At 47.1% G+C, this 20,228-nt stretch overlaps 1 protein-coding gene across 4 annotated transcripts in view; it reads right to left on the bottom strand.

Moving 5' to 3' along the window:
* The window catches only part of SH3BP5 (SH3 domain binding protein 5), a 75,683-nt gene that overhangs the window by 53,687 nt on the left and 1,768 nt on the right, over positions 1–20,228 (bottom strand). For all 4 annotated transcript variants that reach the window (XM_036995505.2, XM_036995492.2, XM_036995496.2 and 1 more), the window contains exon 2: positions 20,161–20,223. In XM_036995505.2, coding sequence (XP_036851400.2) covers positions 20,161–20,223 — 63 coding nt within the window. The remainder of the gene's footprint in view (positions 1–20,160; positions 20,224–20,228) is intronic.

Genomic DNA, 20,228 nt, shown 5'->3' with positions numbered 1-20,228 from the left:
AAAATACAATAGATAAACCGCCAGACTTATTAAGAAAAAAAGAGAATCTACACACATAAACAGAATCAGAAATGAGAAAAGGAAAAATCATGACAGACACCACAGAAATACGAAGAATTATTAGAGAACACTATGAAAATCTATATGCTAAAAAAATGGATAACCTAGAAGAAATGGACAACTTTCTAGAAAAATACTACCTTCGAAGACTGACCAAAGAAGGAACCGAAAATCTAAACAGACCAATTACCAGCAATGAAATTGAATTGGTAATCAAAAAACTACCCAGGAACAAAACCTCCCGACCAGATGGATTCACTGCTAAATTTTATCAGACATTTAGAGAAGACATAATACCCATCCTCCTTAAAGTTTTCAAAAAAATAGAAGAGGAGGGAATACTTCCAAAATCATTCTACAAAGCCAGCATCACCCTAATACCAAAACCAGGCAAAGACCCCACCAAAGAAGAAAATTACAACCAATATCCCTGATGAACATAGATGCAAAATTTTCAACAAAATATTAGCAAACTGAATTCAAAAATACATCAAGAGGATCATACACCACGACCAAGTGCAATTCATCTCAGGGATGCAAGGATGGTACAACATTCAAAAATCCATCAGCATCATCCACCACATCAACAAAAGAAGGACAAAAACCACATGATCATTTCCATAGACGCTGAAAAAGCATTCAACAAAATTCAACATCCATTCATGATAAAAACTCTCAACAAAATGGATATAGAAGGCAAGTACCTCAACATAATAAAGGTCATATATAACAAACCCACAGTCAACATCATACTTAAGAGCAAGAAGCTGAAAGCTTTTCACCTAAGATTGGGAACAGGACAGGGATGCCCACTCTCTCCACTGTTATTCAACACAGTATTGGAGGTCCTAGCCACAGCAATCAGACAAAACAAAGAAATAAAAGGCATCCAGATTGGTAAAGAAGAAGTCAAACTGTCACTATTTGCAGATGACATGATATTGCACATAAAAAACCCTAAAGACTCCACTCCAAAACTACTAGAACTAGTATCGGAATTCAGCAAAGTTCCAGGATACAAAATTAATACACAGAAATCTGTTGCCTATACACTAACGATGAACTAGCAGAAAGTGAAATCAGGAAAACAATTCCATTCACAATTGCATCAAAAAGAATAAAATACCTAGGAATAAACCTAATGAAGGAACTGAAACACCTATACCCTGAAAACTACAAGACACTCCCAAGAGAAATTAAAGAGGACACTAACAAATGGAAACTCATACAATGCTCTTGGCTAGAAAGCATTAATATTGTCAAAATGGCCATCCTGCCAAAGCAATACAGATTCAATGCAATCCCTATCAAAATACCAACAATACTCTTCAATGAACTGGAACAAATAGTTCTAAAATTCACATGGAACCACAAAAGAACCCGAATAGCCAAAGCAATCCTGAGAAGGAAGAATAAAGCAGGGGGGAATCTCACTTCTCAACTTTAAGCTCTACTACAAAGCCACAGTAATCAAGACAATTTGGTACTGGCACAAGAACAGACTCACAGACCAGTGGAACAGAATAGAGAGTCCAGATATTAACCCAAACATATATGGTCAATTAATACACGATAAAGGAGCCATGGATATACAATAGGGAAATGACAGTCTCTTCAACAGCTGGTGTTGGCAAAACTGGACAGCTACATGTAAGAGAATAAAACTGGATCATTGCCTAACCCCATACACAAAAGTAAATTCAAAATGGATCAAAGACCTGAATGTAAGTCATAAAACCATAAAACTCTCAGAAAAAAAAAAAGGCAAAAATTTCCTGGACAGAAACATGAGCAGCTTCTTCATGAACATATCTCCACAGGCAAGGGAAACAAAAGCAAAAATGAACAAGTGGGACTATGTCAAGCTGAAAAGCTTCTGTACAGCAAAAGGCACCATCAATAGAACAAAAAGCCACCCTACAGTATGGGAGAATATATTCATAAATGACAGATCCTATAAAGTGTTGATATCCAAAATATATAAAGAGCTCATGCACCTCAACAAAGAAAAAGCAAATAATCCAATTAAAAAATGAGCACAGGATCTAAATAGACAACTTCTCCAAAGAAGTTCAAATGGCCAACAGACACATGAAAAGATGCTCCACATCACTTGTCATCAGAGAAATGCAAATTAGAACCACAATGAGATATCACCTCACACCAGTAAGGATTGCCACCATCAAAAAGACAAACAACAATAAATGTTGGCGAGGATGTGGAGAAAGGAGAACCCTCCTACACTGCTGATGGGAATGTAAATTAGTTCAACCATTGTGGGAAGCAGTATGGAGGTTCCTCAAAAAACTCAAAATAGAAATACCATTTGACCCAGGAATTCCACTCCTAGGAATTTAGCCTAAGAATGCAGCAGCCCAGTTTGAAAAAGACATATGCACCCCTATGTTTATCGCAGCACTATTTACAACAGCCAAGAGATGGAAGCAACCTCAGTGTTCATCAGTAGATGAATGGATAAAGAGGTGGTACATATACACAATGGAATATTATTCAGCCATAAAAGGAAAACAAATCCTACCATTTGCCACAACATGGGTGGAACTAGAGGGTATTATGTTCAGTGAAATAAGCCAGGCAGAGAGAGATAAGTACCAAATGATTTTCCTCATCTGTGGAGTATAAGAACAAAGAGAAAAACTGAAAGAACAAAACAGCAGCTGATTCACAGACTCCAAGAAGGGACTAGCGGTTACCAAAGGGAGGGGTCGGGGAGGGCGTGTGGGGAGGGAGGGAGAAAGTGATTGAAGGGTATTATGATTAGTACACATGGTGTGTGTGTGTGGAGAATCACAGGGAAGACAGTGTAGCACCAAGGAAACAAGTGACTCTGTGGCATCTTACTACACTGATGGACAGTGACTTCAATGGGGTTTGTGGGGGACTTGATAATATGGGTGAATGCAGTAAGCAGTGTTTTTCACGTGAAACCTTCATAGGAGTGTGTATCAATGATAACTTAAAAAAAGAAAAAGAATTCAGTGGAGGAAGTCACTGCAGATGTGGAAATAGCAAGAGAACCGTACTTAAAGTGTAGTGTGAAGATGGGACTGAATTGCAGCATCTCATGTTAGAACTTCAATGATGCTCCTTACGGATGAGCAAAGAAATGGGTTTTCCTGAGATGGAATCTACTCCTGGTAAAGACGCTTTGAAGGCTGCTGAAATGACAACAAAGGGTTTAGAACTGAACATAAACTCAGCTGGTAAAGCAGAGACAGGATTTGAGATTGACTCTATGTCTGAAGCAATTTCCACTTTGGGTAAAATACTATCAAACAGCATTGCACACTAAGAAAAATCATTCATGAAAGAGTCCGTTGATGTGGAAAACTTCACCACTGCCTTCTTTTAGGAAATGACCACAGCCACCCAGCCTTCAGCAACCACCACCCTGGGCTGTCACAGCCCTCAACAGCCAGGCAAGACCGGCTTCCAGCAGAGATGGCGGCTCACTGAAAGCTCAGGTAGATAGTTAGCATTTTTCGGCAATAAAGTATTAGATTATAGTACATGTGGGGGGTTTTCTGGACATAATTTTATTGTACACTTTAAATAGACTACAGTATTGTGTAAGTGTAACTTTTATGTGCACTGGGAAACCAAAAAATTCACTTGACTTGTTCTACTGTAGTCATTTATTGTAGTGTCTGGAACTGAACCTTTGTGATCTCTGAGGTCTGCCTGCGTATATATATAATTCTTCCATAAAAAGCTTACTTTAAGGGCGGGGCTGGGAAAAAAAAAAGCTTACTTTAAAAAGATGTATTTCCTTTTGATGGTTTTCCACTTACAGTCATGAAGTCTCCTTTTCAAACAAGTAAAAGCATGAATCAAATGAAAGGAAAATATAGAATGAATAGTACATAGCCTAGGATTAAGCAAAAATCATGACAGCAGGAGAAAATGTGGAGCGGGGAACACGAACTCTTTCAGCAGGAACATTACATAACGAGGCACCACCGGGAACGTTCTGGAAATGTTTTCAGCGTGCCATGAATGACGGTTTCTTTTCACCCATCCAATCTATCGTTTATGAGTGCTTGGGACAGCTACTAAAATACACAAGAAATCACTTTACTCCGCGCTTGGGTGAGGAGGGAGTGCACGCTCTTCAGCGTGTCCTCTCTGCATGTGGTCCAGTGCAGAGGCCACTGGCCACTTGCAGCTGAATGAACACTTGAAATGTGGCTGGTACAAAAACCTGGACTTGTTATCAGACTTTAATTTTTAAATTACAATTTGAATCGCCACGTGGGGTTGCCGAAGGGATGGCAGAGGTCTGGCTACCCCCCCCCACCTGTGCTTCCACTTCCGCACTGAGAGCAGCATCCCTCAGGGGTCTTCCCTCGGCTCCCGCCCCTGCGGGAGTGCGTCCACCGCCGGCGGAAGAGGGCCGGACCCCCGACGGCCTTCAGGGACGGGCAGCGAAGGCGGAGCCAAGACACTGCCAGCGCCTGGCCGGGGCCCTGAGCAGCCAAACCCGCGGGCGGGCCTGGGGGCGCGGGGGCCGAGGGCACTGCCCCCTCCCCCACTGCGCAGGCCCTCGGCGAGGTCCCGCAGCGGAGGGGCCCCAGAGGGGTGGACACGTGTGCGGACGAGAAGGGGAGAGAACCCGCCAGGGCCGTCCAAGTGGAAGCACTGAGAACCACGCACAAGCCCGGCGCCTCGCTCCCCTCCCGCCGACGACTCCTCTTTCCCACCTGGAGCCCCGACTTCAGCTGCAGAGACTCCGGGGGGGCCTGCCGACCCCACGGCTCCCTTCAGCAGGGACGGCCCCCTGCAGCAGGCAGACCTGCCGCCACGTCCCCGACACTAGACACTCAGGGGAAGAACAGGGGGCCGGGGAGGGGAGAAGCTAGGCCAGCCGAGGGGAGGGCAAGTGGAGGCCGCAGGAGGCGGCGGGGGCGGGATTCCCTGGGTCCTGCCAGCGAACTGGCAGGGCCCCGGGACCGCAGACAGACCGAGGCGCCCGCGGGTGGGGGGCACCAGTAACTACACTGGGGCAACGGCACAAACCAGGTTGCCCGGCGGCGGGCGTCTGCCTCACCGTGCTCAGAGCTCCACACGCTTCCCAGCCTGGGCCCCTTGAACCTTTCAGAAACTCCTCCCTTTCACTGAAGCTTATTACATGGTTGTGGGACAAAGGGTAGGGGATCCTCATCCCAGCTCAGGCCCTGCTCAGCCCGTCCAAAAGGCAGGCCTCACGCCCACGACAGCCTTGGTGACAAGGCCAGATCCTGTTTCTTCTCTCCGCAGCCCCACACCATCCGTCCTGCTTCCGAACCACCGAGAGAGGAAAAAGGAAAGTAAGCGAAGACAGCGGTTAGTATGGTTTCCTCCTGCAAGCGTCCCTCTTCTGAGGTTAGCAAAGGCTTTGCAGCTCTTTTAGGCCAAAGTGGAAGCAAGTTCCTCCGAGGCAGAAAGGCCGTTTCAGAACTCTGACTTGACTGGGAAGTCCCCAAGAAGCTGGTGAGCACCCGGCCCGTCACCACCCAGGCTGCAGCTGCCCTGCCAGACTGGACCCCGCGCCTCTGAAGATTCCACCGCAACGCAGGTGCTGACATTCAGAGGCGGTTAAGGAAGCTGCCAGGTGTGGGGGGAAGGAAAAGCTTTTTTTTTGGTTTAAACTTTTTGACTTAAAATAATTTCAGACTTAAGAAAAATGCCCCTTTCCAGACATGATGCCCTTTACCCTGAAATACTTCAGTGCATGTTTCCTAAAGAAGAGGACATTATCTTACATAACCAGAGCACAGTGATCAAAATCACAAAGTTAACGTTGATATAAGGCTATTAATCTGGTCTATGACTTTAATCAAACTGCACCTGAACTGTCCCACTGTTCTGCCAATGGGCCTTAGCCCCAGGCAAGTTCACTAGGTTCAGTGAGATCAAAGAAAATGACAGTAAAACGCTCTTGGGGTGAAAGAGTTACACCCAACTTTATTTCCATGGTGGCAGGTCAATCACTAAAAATCCCGTTCACTTAGAGTAAGTCCGCACGCAGCAAGCGGGTCTCTGCCTCTCAGCCATGACTACCACAGAGCCGTTCCGCACAGCCGTCCTGTGGGCCTCTCTGCCCGAACAGCCATCCCACGCAGCTGTCCTCTGGGCCTCTGTCCTCAGCACTGCCACCACTCCAGTCTCTGCTCTGCTCTCCAGCAGTCTTGCAGACCTGCCACCTGTCGCCCAGAGCACTGGGTGGGGCTCTTTCATATAGAGTCAATAGTAACTACTGCCCACACGTGTGTAGTGAGCTAGCCAACCAGGGCCACGTGAGAATCTTGGCCACAGGAACTTTCATTTTATCCACACCCACTAATGTCCTTTATAGTAAAGGAAAAAAATGTTTTTCCTGGCCCAGGATCCAATCCAGAATCTGCACCTTGATTTAGGTGTCCTCTCTCTCCAGCCTCCCTTTAATTTGGAACAATTCTTTGGTCTCTTGTCTTTTAAAACCTTGGTCCTTTTTAATAAGAGCCAGTTATTTTGCAGAATGTCAATTTAGAAAAGACTTTTAATTCATCATTTTTTTGTCAATGTTACATAAAGCACAAGCCACCAGAATGGAAGTTAACCAATTACAAAATGCATGTTTAAAGAGCCCAAGGTCCAAAGTATAAGGGAAACAACCCATTTGCCCATTAAGCCTTCAGGCACAAGGCTCAGTCCTGCCTGGCTCTGGCAGCTGCAGGAGGGGCTGAAGGTACACAACAGCCCCACAGGCACAGCAGTAGGGAGACCGACAGGACCCACTGCTTTTTCATTCATGGCCAAACATATGTTTTTAAATTTGAAAAATTCTTTGTGTAAGAGAAGGCAGATTTGCTGAAAGAATGGCATTTTACTGAGTTCAAACACAAGTGAACTATTTCCATGCTCATGCCAAGAGGCTTAATGTAGTTCCTCATCTTCAAGACGCACTTAAAACAAATTGCAAATATTAGATTTTAGACACATTATATAATTAATGTGTGTGTGTGTGTGTATCAGGGTAGTTTCAACACTACCTAGGATGTTATCCATGAAAGGTGCGCTTTATAATTAATGTAAGTTTTAGAATCAGGGCGACATGAATTCCTGGCCCAGTCTTGGAAAGCTCTAGAGATCACGCCGTGCAGCCCCCATTGGAAGCACGCTTCCATGCACCACAGCCTTGCAGGCAAGCTGGCTGTCTCCCTCTGGATAACCTTCCTCTGACTGCAGCACATCAGAATGGACAGGAAGGACAGGACACCTGTGGATAAAGTGAAGGTTCCTGTGGCCAGGATTCTCACCTGGCCCTGGCTGGCCAGCTCACTACACATGTGTAGGCAATATATCGTTATTGACTCTATACAAAGAGCCCTGCCCAGTGCTCTGGGCGACACAGTGGCATGGCTGCAAGGCTACAGGAGAGCAGAGCAGAGGCTCGAGTAGTGGCAGCGCCAAGGACAGAGGCTCAGAAGACAGCTGCGCAGGCAGAGAGGCCCAGAGGCAGAGACCAGCTTGCTGCGTGCAGACTTGCTCTGAGTAGACAGGATTTTAGTGACTGACCTGCCACTGTGGAAATAAGTTGGGTATAACCCTTTCACCCCAAGAATGTTCTACTGTCATTTCTTTGGTCACACTGAATCCATAGTAAACTTTCCCGGGGCTGAAACCCACTGGCAAGACACTGGAGCTATGGCAGCGACTGGGACGGGAGCAGCAGTTCTGGCTGCTGAGGACAAAGCAGAAGGTAGAGATAAAGCAACAAGATGGGCCTGTGTGTCTGCAAGACTTTTTGCTGGAGAGGTTGGAGAAGATTATGGAATTTAGTTACAATGTTCCAGCTTCCTTGCAGAGGGACCATTACAGAAGACTGAGGGCATGTAGATTGAGAGGAGAGAATCCTAGAGGGATGGAGTGTGGACCAAATGAATGTTCCTGTGGCCAGGATTTGCACCTGGCCCTATGGCTAGCTCATGTTGACAATATGTTGCTGTTGACCCTATATAAACTACTCTGCCCAGTGCTCTAGGTGGCATGGCTGCAAGGCTACAGGAGAGCAGAGCAGAGGCTGCAGTGGTGGCAGCGCTGAGGACAGAGGCCCAGAGAAAAGCTGTGCGGGCAGGGAGGCCCAGAGGACAGCTGTGGGGGCAGAGAGGCCCAGAGACAGAGACCAACTTGCTGCGTGCAGACTTGCTCTGAGTGAACGGGATTTTAGTGACTGACCTGCCACTGTGGGAATAAATTTGGTATAACCCTTTCACTCCAAGAACATTCTACTGTCATTTCCTTGGTCACACTGAATCTATAGTGAACTGCCCAGGGCTGAAACCCATTGGCAAGACAATGCCAAAGAACCGAAGTCAAAATCCACTGCTGTAGCTTAGAGACACGAAGAAGCCAGGAGAAGGAATAGCTAACATGTTACCAGTGGTTCCCTCTGAGAGGGGGACTGAGGGTGAGAGGGTTTGAGGCAGCACTTCCATTTTCAATGAAACTTCTCAGGGGCTTTTCTCTAACTACGTGCAAGTACTGCTTCAACAAAATTAAAATTTTAGCTCTATTCCAGCAGAGAGTAGCCGAAGAGCTGTTTTATTTCCCTTATCGCCAAGACCGAGGGCCGTTTCTTCAGCACGTGAGCTAAGTTCAAATGAGTATCTCAGTCATACAGTATAAGGGCTGGAAAAGACTACCCATCATTTAGTTCAGATCTCTTTTCACAGATAAGTTTCTCTCAATGAAGATGAGGTAACTGAAGCCTCAGGAGGCAAAGGTCCTCTCTCAATTACGTGTAGATGGTGAACATCAGGGCGAAGATGGAAAACCTGATCCCCTGATGTCCTAGACCACTATTCTTTCGTCACACCTGTCTTGGTGGGGACCTCAGAACATGTATCCTCCTCGAGTGCTTACGGGCCTGGGCTCCAGCTTAGATCCTGGATTCCAATCTGGGCTCCCCTGCCCACTGGCCATGTGACCTAGGAGCACTGTCTCAAACTGTTCATGCCTGTTTCTCATCAATGTCCCCAAGAGCTGTTTGAGAATTAACAAGATAAACTATATAAAACACTAAGGTGTTTGTTATGAGGAATTCTTTCAATAAAAAGGAGTGATTTTTTTGCCGGTGCCATTATTCAATAAGTGGCCAAGGGTAAAAAGGGAAGGACGACCATTTGTTGAACATTATATGCTAGGTACTGTGCCAGGCACTCTACAAACATTGCCTTATTTTAACCCTTAACCCTTAACGGCCCTGCAAGATAAGTACTGCCCTTCCCATTTTAGAGAGAAGGAAATTAAAACCCAGAAAAGCTAAAACACTTGCCAAGACTGCACAGCTTATTAAGAGGCGAAGGGAGACTCCAAATCCAGCTCTCCAGAACTCCAAAGCCCATGTCATGTGCCCACCACCGCATACATGTAGTTTTAGTCTATGAGCCCCAAAACAAATCCTGTTTTTCTGACCCCATGTTTCATAACATTAAAGCAAGTTCCAACTCGGGAGAGCAGCCCAATTTTGAGCAAATGCATTCACTACCAAGGATCTGTATCCCCAGTGGAGATGCTAGCAAAACCAGCGGCAGGCAAAGAAAGCTGGGCGTCAAGACTGCCCAAGGAGCTTTAAACCCTTCCCCCCTCTCCCTGCCCAAATCTGTAATGTGTCCGCCTCGCTGCTGTGCTGTGGCCTTAAGCTCCACTCATTTAGAAGAAAATGAGCACTGATGCTATGGAATAATCTTCTCTCAAACAAAATTTTTAAGAAATGGGCAAGGCAGCAAAGAATTCCCCATAACAAGACCCACATAACTGCTAAAAACTGCTCCTCCTTGCTTTTATTTTTGCCGGCTTGTTTTAAGGGTCACTGAAAACCAAAGTCCTTTCTTTGCTGGCTGGCTAACCACTAAAGCAACTCGGACAAGGCACTGTGAAATGCAGTTATTCATGAAGTAGACGAAAATGGACGCCCCGCAGGCCTCAAAACGAGTCACTGTCTCTACATCACACCATGAGTGTGGCAGTTTCGAAACACGCTCCAAGTTCTTTGGCAATGCTCCATCAAGAGATGGCACTTATGCCCCCTGCTTCTGAATTTGGGTGGCCTCGAGACTGCCAGGACCAACAGAATATGGCTGAAGTGCTGCTGTGGGTCTTGCAAGGTTCAGACAGAAAAGGACATGACGCTTCCACCTGGTCATCCTGGGGGTAAGCCAGACCCATGAGGTCAGCATGCCGAGACCACCAGGCTGGGAAAGCCAGATGGAGGCATTCGGCTGACAGCCCGGCCAAGGGCCCAGCCAAGAGCTGGTGTCCACTGCAGACATCTGAGTGCAACCACATGAGGCCCCTCAACCCCAACCACCCAGAGCTGAGTGAGCCCTCTCCAAAGTCCTGACCCACAAATCATGAGCAAAATAAAGCAGTAGTTTTAAGCTCTGAAGTTATGGGGTAATTTGTGAGGTACAAAGAGCAAGTAGAACACTGACGAAGGACAACACCCCCATTTCACTCTTCTTCCAATAAAGCCAAAAACCAGGCAGGGCACATCAGATCTACAGGCTTCCAGTCTATCTGAATAAACACTGAATCCTTTCGTACGCTGATAACAAAAAGGGTAAAGTGGATGATGACGGCCAAACCCCATTTATTATGCTTCAGTCGAGTTTGATGTCAAACAATAAGGGAGTTTATATTAAGTGGGGTTGGCTGCAATTATAATAAACAGCGGATGTTCCTCTCATTGTCTCCCCACCAGCAGTTTCTTTCTGTCAGAGCAAAGGAAAAAAGCAGTCAAGAATAGAATAAAATTTTTCCATTTTCCTTTAAGGAAATGAAAAAAGGCCATTTCTCCAAGCTCTCTAAGATCTGCTTTGCAAATTATCATGAGACCCTTGGTTAAGACATGTTGCATAGAGGTGATACAGTCTTCTCCATTGGAAACATCTATGCGGCAAAAGGCAGACTGACTCCCAAAGAGAAAGGCTGGGCAGAGATAACTGGGATGCCTGCCAAAGGATGAGGTTCAACAAAGGTCTAATTCAGCCAGCCAAAACACACACACTCCGCTATGTCAAAAAGCCCCACAATAAATGCTAAGAAAAATAACAGCTCAATATTAAAAGGCGACCATCCATAGGGATCATAGCTCCCTGCCAACTGGGTGATTTGAAGGTTCTATCAACCTCTGAGACAGCAATGAACCCATCTACCTCCACAGCCTATCTTCTTTTGAGGCAGGGACACATGTGGGTGGACACCTCAGGGTCAGGGCGACCTGAGGATAATGTCACTGAAGAAAAGTGCTCAGACTATAGGAGCAAGTGCCTACATTCCTGTAATGGGCTCCTGCTGAGGGGCCAGGGAAGTGTATGCAGTATCTATCTCACTGGTCTTTATAGCTTGAAAGGAAGACTTCCAATTTTTTTAAAGGCAAGAGAGTACATTTCAATATTAGAGGGCTTCTTCCCTGTTCTGACCAACAGCCCAGACGGATGGCTTTTTGGTCATGCTGCTACAGTGAATGAGGTAAAAGACAGCCTGTATGTGACCACAAGTCTTTATTTAGAAATGATGCTAATATGCAAATTCATATAGTAACTAAGTTTGAATATCTAAATATTCTTAACATTTGAAATGTTCTCCACTATTGTACCTTAGTGGGGGTTTTTTGGTATTTCATCGTAAGTGTATAAATGAGGGTCTCTTGGCTGTAGGCGATCCTAAGATGCCTCTAAAGCACTTTTCTTCCCTCCATGAATTCCCACAACAAGAGCTTAACAATGCGGTAGCTCCGCAAGCAAACCCAGGGACATCAGGGCTTATGTGCAGAAAAGGCAAGGACCACAATCTGAGCACTTTGCCCACCAGACTTCACAGTGCCTAAGATTCCTTCCTTAGACACTTATTTGGCTCATAAAGACATCTTAAGGAGTGCTTCATTCTCCACCTCCATCCCCTGCTTATGAAAATGTGATAATATGGTCATTGTGACTAGTTCAGGGAACACCGGAAGCAAAAGGGAAAAATCACCAGCATTCTAGCAACTAGCAATAACCACTAGAAACATCTGGGGATACATTTTCTAGAGCTATGCTTCTCCAACTGCGTGTAAATGAAAATTGCTTTTTTTTTTTTTCCCTAACAACTGTGAATCAACACTTTGGCAGAATATAATAAAAATAAACTAGAAAGTGACATGCTGAAGTCAGCAATGTCAAACGACTAAAAAGTTTCTCAAGTCTTACTCTCAATTTCTGTAATTCACCTGAATTGGTAACAAGCTGCTTGTCGTCTGAGGCCTACACTGAATCACTCTGTTCTAGACTTTTTTCCCTCGCATGCACGTACTCATACTGTATGTAAATGGGCTTAACACATATACTATACATTCTACAGTTTTATCATCTGATTTTTCCCCACTAATTAGATCATGAACATTTATCTGTACCTACATGTGCCATCCATTTATAATGTCAGAGACCACTTTAAACCCTACCATCTCCAAGCAGGGCAGAATCTCATACAGTCATGAGCTAAGACCTCTGTAAGTGAAGGACTCTGGGGAGGGGCTAAGGAGAACACAGGCTGTTTTACCTATGTCACCAATGTGCCCAAGGTTGGCCCTAAGAATAGCCTGGGGGCGAGGGCAGTTCTCGGGTAGACACCAGAGAAAAGGACAAGTCTGTCTGGAAGGACACTGTGTGTGACAACACTGAGAGTCTGAGCACACGAGGGTGTTTGAGTCTTACCATAAACTAACACCCCTCATTCTGTTTTTTTTAAATTTTTTATTAAGGTATTATTGATATACACTCTTATAAAGGTTTCACATGAAAAAACAATGTGGTTACTACATTTACCCATATTATCAAGTCCCCACCCATACCCCAATGCAGTCACTGTCCATCAGTGTAGCAAGATGCCACAAAAGTCACTGTTTGCCTTCTCTGTGCTACACTGTTCTCCCTGTGATCCCCCACACCATGTGAACTAAACATAATACCCCTCAATCCCCTTCTCCCTCCCTCCCGACCCACCCTCCCACACCTCTCCCCTTTGGTAACCACTAGTCCCTTCTTGGAGTCTGTGAGTCTGCTTCGATTTTGCTCCTTCAGTTTTGCTTCATTGTTATACTCCACAAATGAGGGAAATCATTTGGCACTTGTCTCTCTCCGCCTGGCTTATTTCACTGAGCATAATGTCCTTTAGCTCCATCCATGTTGTTGCAAATGGTAGGATTTGTTTCTTTCTATAGCTAAATAGTATTCCATTGTGTATATGTACCACATCTTCTTTATCCATTCATCTACTGATGGACACTTAGGTTGCTTCCATATCTTGGCTATTGTAAACAGTGCTGCGATAAACATAGGGGTAACACCCCTTAATTCAGACATTCATCCAGCGTGCAGATGCCTCATGGGCCCTGGGAAACAAAAGACGGGGAGGCCTGGCCCTCCCTACAGGGGCCCAATCTGGCGGAGGAGTAAAGGTCACTGCTGAACATGATGAGACAGGTAGTGCTGGTTAAGACAGACTCCTGGGCCGCACTCTTAAGACATTCGGATTCAGTAGGTCTGGCTGGGGCCCAGGATCCTGCCAGTCGTACAAGCTGCGATGTCATGCTGAGGCTGCTGGTGTAAGGACCACACTCTGAGCAGTGGTTCACAACCAGGGGCAGTGCTGCACCCCCGGGGACGTGCGCAAGTCTGGAAATGTGCCTGGTTGTCACAACTTTGAGAAGTGGGGGATGCACTGCGAGCATCCAGTGAGCAGACACTGCTAAACGCCCCCTGCACGGGACAGCCCCATGGCAAATAATTACCCTGCCCACAGTGTCAACAGAATCAAAGTTGAGCAACTGCTCTTGAGCAAGACACTTGGACTCTGCCTCAGTTCTGTTATCGGCAAAATGGGGATGAAAATACTGATCTCAAACCTATTCTGAGTTCAGTGAGTTTGTGTAGTAAAGGGCTGAGAACAGGCCCCACACACAATAGCAACTCATTATTATTATTTGCTGTCATTTTTATTGAGGAGCAGTTAGGAAACAGAAACAGGAAAGACATTCCAGGAGGGACACACGTTCTCTGTGCAAGTAGCCACGGCACGGCAAACCTCGCCCACCCGGGTCTGAGAGCAGCAGCAACATCTGCCGATGGCTTGCTAAGCACCATCACGGGGATGCGAAAACCGAGGCCACTCAGCCCTAAGAGGCAAGCTCTGGTCATTCATCCACTCAATTACCTTTTGAGCACCTACTATGTGCCAGCCGAAGCCCAGAAGACACAGCCTCACACAGCAGAGCTCACTCAGAAACAAGCCCATTTCCACACCACAGCAGACCAGCCACAGGGCAAAGCCCCACTGCTCCAGCTACGGTGAGTGCCCACAGCTGTAACCCTGGCCGGTACAAGCCCTCTCTCTGGCCACCTGCCCAGGGCCAGGCTCTGACAAGGAAACACCATGGTGGGGTCTCAGGAAGCAGAGCTGAGCAGGGCCAGCCCTGGGGCCAGGGGACAACTCCCCGGAGCTTTCCCTGTGTCTGACGCCCAGGGGGCCTCTGCACTGCCTGCCAGCCCACCCGGGAGGCCTTCACCAGGCGGGGCAGCTGCCAGAGCACACCCTCACGCAGAAGCCCCTCCTGTCCTCCCAGCCACCCAGGGGCGCGGCTCCTGGGCCCCAGCTCACAGACAAGGCGACTCAGGCTCTGAGGGGCCAACCGCCCCAAAGGTCAGCAGACCATGGGCTCTAATCACCCCCGCCCACACCCCCCAGGCCAAGACCCGCCTTCCCTCCCCCACCCCTCCCCATGGCTTTGAGTTTGGGTTTTCCCTTGACCATAAAATAATAAATTCAATGCAAATGATTCAGGAAGTATAGAAAGATATAGATAGTAAGTATCAGTCATCTGTCACCAGACATAACTGGTGTGTAATCTTGTTCAGTCATTTTATGTATATAAACATACATTTTAAAGATAGCATCATATTACATGCTCTTTTGGAACCGGCTTTTTTCCATTCTGGTGTTTTCTATCTTAATAATAAGCTGTGTCATCATCTTAAGGTCTAGATTCCATCAGCCATGTCCACAGTATTTACTTCTTCACCCAATAGTACAGCATTTGAATACAATGCTAAAATGATTATTAGACCTGTATAGTTGCCCAGTTTCTCCCTTAGATAAATGCTTATAAGAGCAACTGCTGGGTCAAAAGTTACTTTCCTTGCCATCTCAGCAGCAATGTGGGGGAGTTGTCACTGAAGCAAGAAGCCTGACATCCTGACAGCTAAGGGCCAAACTTCAGGTCAAAGCTGTGGGGACCACAGCAGCCCCAGGCTGGGTCACCCAGTGGCACCCAAAGAAGATCGCACATGTGTTCCCCTTTACAGTCAGCCAATAGCTAGAGTGTCCCGTCAACAAAGCCCCAGCCCAGCACTGCTCAGGCCGCAGCCCTCTTCCTCCTCTACTTCCAGGCCCCTTGGGATGTTTACTGACCCTCCCAAGTGAGCTGGGGTCTCCAGGCCTCAACGCCAATGCCCCCTCTCCCAACAAAGCATCCCTGGCTCCCCAAAGGGCCTGCCCGCACCTCACACATAACTGCGTGTGAAGCAAGCCTGGTGAGGTTCAGGGGCACCCACATGGGACTCAGCCCACAGCAGCCTTCACAGCTTGTTGCAGGAGTGCCTCCAGGCCACAGTTTACTTGAACCAGACCTTGCTTTGGTACAAAGGTCCCAGCACGGACAGCAAGCCTGGAATTTGGTGCCTGTTTCAAGGAACAGTTCTCTCTCAGTTCCCCTTGTCCACTTCCACTGTGAACGTTTCCTAGCACTTTCTTCCAAATATATCTGGAGTCTTACAGGGCCTCCCCTGGCACGCAGGTGTGCTGGCCCCTCCCCCTAAGACAGACAGACAAGACACACACACAGCACCTTGGAGCAGAAAGTGCTAAGATGTGACAACTTTGTCCTTTCCGGAAAGAATTTCTCTCATGTTCTGACCAGTGCTAGTAATTCATTAGAGAGGCCATGCTGCTTCCAATTCACCCCCACTTCCCTCTCCCACTCCAGTTTCCAAGCTCAAAACAATCTTTTTTGTTTTTTAAAGAAGAAAATGTTTACTGGTTTCTGGAGGGGGGTAGGCAGATTCTGGGTGAAGCCTTATGTAAGTTTTGGGGACACAAATGTCCACAATCAAATGCTTTTTCAAACTGTTCTACAAGGCAGCCCAGAAACCACCCCCACCTAAGCAGTGAGGGAAAGAGCACAGACGTTTACAAAGAACTGCTTTTGCCTCCCTGGGGAAGGGCAGGCTGAAAAAGTCAGCTTTTCATTACGCAGAGCCAGAACAGCTGCACGCGGTCCTCAGCCTGGCTGCGACCTTCCTCGCTCTCCTCCCTTTGACATTTCCCGGGTCCTAGAAGAACAGCCCTCCTTCACAGGGAGCTAGGAAGAGAATGAAAACAGTACCTAGCGTGGTAAAAAATAAATAACTGGCATGGAATATTGTAAATCTTGATTACAATCATCTAGAAATTCTCTGTGCTGCATCTTGTTTTAACAAACACCTGAGAAAAGAGAGCTCCATGTAAGATGCATCAGACAAGCACACGAGCCCATTTACTGGTGCCGCCTCACCTGGCAGAGCTGCTGGCGCACCGCATCGCCCTTCCTTTCTCTCCTCTCTCCCTCTGCCTGGGCCTGAGGCTCCCAGACATGCTTTCAGAGCCTTTCCCACCCATGTAAATAACACAGCATGCCTCACCTCTGCCGCCCCCAAATCTCCACAGGGTGAGGCCCCTTCCAGCCCTGCTCTTCTCCTTGGCACAAATCCCCACGTGCCCCACTGCATGTCTGTTTCCTCCCTCCCTACACGGTAAGCTCAGGAGGCAGGGGTGCTGTCCATCCTCTTCACTGCCCTCTCCATCACCTACCACTATCCCCAGCATGTAGCAGGTGCGCAATATTCATGGAATAATTAAGGCTAACTCATCAATGTGTCCGTGGGAAAATACATTTATTTTCTTAATTTCAAACATCAGGCTTAGATCCAAGGGCCTTTCTGGGTAAAAGGTTACTTCAACAGCTCAAAAAGCCTGGCCCTCTTGATATAAATCAGAGAGCAAAGGGGATATGGTGCTGCTCCAACAAGGCCAGAGGCAAACTGAGGTTGGAGGAGGAGGCTGATATCCATCTGACGAGGCGGCAGCTGGCTGGCGTCGAGGCCTCTGGTACTCTCTGTGTAGAACAGCAGAGATGAAGAACAGGGCATGTGGCGACTCTAGGCCTGCACCTGGGCCAATGGCTGCCCGGTGACAGCTGCGTCACATTCTACGAGTGAGGTGGCAGCTGCCACAAACCTGGTCACCAATGTGCTGCCATCAGAGTCAAAGTCAGGAAAGGTGCAGGGCACTCCAGGTCAGAATCAAAAAGCAATGGGAAGGAAATGTGCACACCGAAGCACCTTCACCTAGAGGCTCCAACATCATACCCATTCCTCATTATTTGCAGATTCCACAATCACTAAATTTAGTCATAACTCCAAAATCAACACTTTATAGAAAACTACCACAAAGAACGAGAATCAACCTTACATTAAAATGACTGTTTCCCGCCCGTGTCCCTTGGCACCCTCCTCTCGCCACTGTGCTGCTTGGGCCATCTGTGCTCTCTGCATGTGGACTCTCCCTCTGCAGGCCGCTGCGGGGCGCTGTCCAGGGACTGCTTTCCCAGACCTGGCCACATCTCTCTCCTGCTGCAGTTCCGGCTGTCAGTCAGCACCAATCTCCTCTCCACTCCTCACCCTCCACTAAGATGGAAACTCCTACGGCAAGGCCTTTGTCTTTCTCATCACACATCTGCAGAGGCCAATACAGAGCCTGACACAAGACTGGTGCCCAGTGGGCCTCACCTGACACACACCCAGACAGCATGCTCTCCTCCAGACTCCAGCAACAGGTCAAGCGGCCAGGAGCCTGGCTGAGAGTGAAACCTCGCCACTACTCTGCGCGTTGGACAGGGAACACCTATTAGACAGGGACTGTCTGGTGCCAGGTAGCTGTTGAGCACATAAACTGTGGCTAGTACAAACTGGGATATGCTCTAGATATAAAATATGCACAAGATTTTGAAAACCTAGTGCAAATATACATGTAAAATATCTCATTTTTATGTTGATTCCATGTTGAAATCATCTGATCTTGGACATTCTGGGTTAAACAAGATTAAAATTAATTTCAACTGTTTCTTTTTAATGTGGCTACTAGAGATGTTTTAATGACCTCTGTAGCTTGCATTACACCTCTGTGAGCCTATCTTGGTTATACCATGAAAAGGTCAGCTAGTGACAAACCAGCTCTGACCACCTCTCTTCACTGCCGCCAGATGTTCTTCAGAGCAAGGCAGGAAACACCTGTCTGAGGGCTTCCTGTGACACGCAAATACTCACATGAATTGAGAAATGAGAGCTAAAAGGAGTTCAAGAGATGAACCAATGTTACCCTCAGAAGCTAAGTGCCCTGCAAAGTCTTCCTGCCCATGAACCAGATGGCAGCCAGCACAGAGTAGGCATACAAATACTTGTTGAATGAATCAATCCTTTGCAAAAAAAGACTATTTCCACCATGTCTACCCATAGCTGGGATGGTGAATATGAGAGCTGGAGGGGATGTGGAAAGGGACCTGGCTCTGTCATGTCATTGCACCGTGAGACACAGTACCGCTGGGCATCCCGATCTGGAGGAGAGGCTGTCCCTACTTCCAGGCCTTGCTGTCCAGTAGAACTCTCTACGATGATGGACGTGTTTTCTCCTCTGTCCAATATGGTGGTTGCTGAGCTCTTGAAATGTGGCTATTGTGACTTAGGATTGAATTTCTTATCTTATTTGCCCGGAACTGAGTAGTGACCGCATTGGACAGCACAGCTCTAGGCTACTGTGACAGGGTAGGGGATGAAGCTTGTAGAAAAATGCTCTGTAAGCTCTACAGCTCTACAGATTCAGTAGGGCTTTTGTTGCTGTCTAATACAGTAAAAATCAGATTCTGAGAGATTTCAATTGCCCAACAAAGACTTGATTTGTTAGAAGTCAAAAAAACTTAAACATGCAGTCTGACTTAACTGGGGGGGAAGGGCATCCAGTGTTCATGGACACCTAAAATCAGAATAGAGGGGTGAGACTCCTTCCCACACAGCTCAGAACAACTTTGAATCCCCACTGCCTCATTCACATTTGATACCTCCAGGGCCTTGCCATGCAGCCAGCACACTCCTGGTGGATTATATCCCCATGTCCCACACCCTCAATCTGGGAACCAGATGTTTCCTGCCCTTTCTGCTGACCTCCCTGGTACTTCTCCTGCCACAGAAACAGGGCCTGCCAACAGCTCCCTGTATTCCCTCAGCGCTCTGACACGGTCACTCAGGCTCTCACACATACGCAGGGTTGTTCAAATTTGCCCATGGATGGTGAAAAGAGCTAGTACTTGAAAAGGGATGGAGACTACCTGGTGCCTGTGAAGAATGCTAATCTGTTTACACCCACCTTGGGAGCTCTAGTCTCCCAAGAGTTTTGCCAGCAGGAAAGCTCTTCCCAGTGTAAACAGCTCTTCATTACCATTAGATAATTATATTCTCTACACAGCAGGATAAAGAAATGAGCAGGGAAGTGAAACAGGTGAATCATTAGGACAGAAAATCAAAAAAGGCTTAAGTCTGAGGATACTTACAGTGTTTCCAAGTACAAATGTAAGGAACCGCCCTAAAATACTCAAGAGATTTTGTGGGCTCATCCACTCTTTCCCACTAAAGACAGCTAACCTTTCCCTCAGGCCTTCCACCTTCTCCACACATATTCACTTGAGGGCTTAAGCACACGCAGGGCTCCACACAGCCCTGGGTTTGACCCGTTGGAACTTCCACGATGAGACTGGATCCACACGTGCTCTGCCCACAAGCTGGGCTCGGGGGAGTATTTTACTCTGCCAGGGAGCTGTTGCTCAACTCCAGGGAAGGGACACCAGCAGTCACCCTGCAGCTATTAAAACAAAATAGCTGGTGGTGTCAGGGAGACGGTCAACCACACCATAAACAGAGACCCTGCTTTCTGTACCTCAAGTTCAGTCTCCCGTCTGTTGATATCATCCGTGGATTGATTTAACTTCTCCAATTCTCCCTAAA

The sequence above is a fragment of the Manis javanica genome, chromosome 15 (genome assembly GCF_040802235.1).
Source record: "Manis javanica isolate MJ-LG chromosome 15, MJ_LKY, whole genome shotgun sequence".
Taxonomy (NCBI): Eukaryota; Metazoa; Chordata; class Mammalia; order Pholidota; family Manidae; genus Manis; species Manis javanica.
Note: the sequence above shows the minus strand (reverse complement) of the source record. Positions and strands in the feature narration are given on the sequence as shown.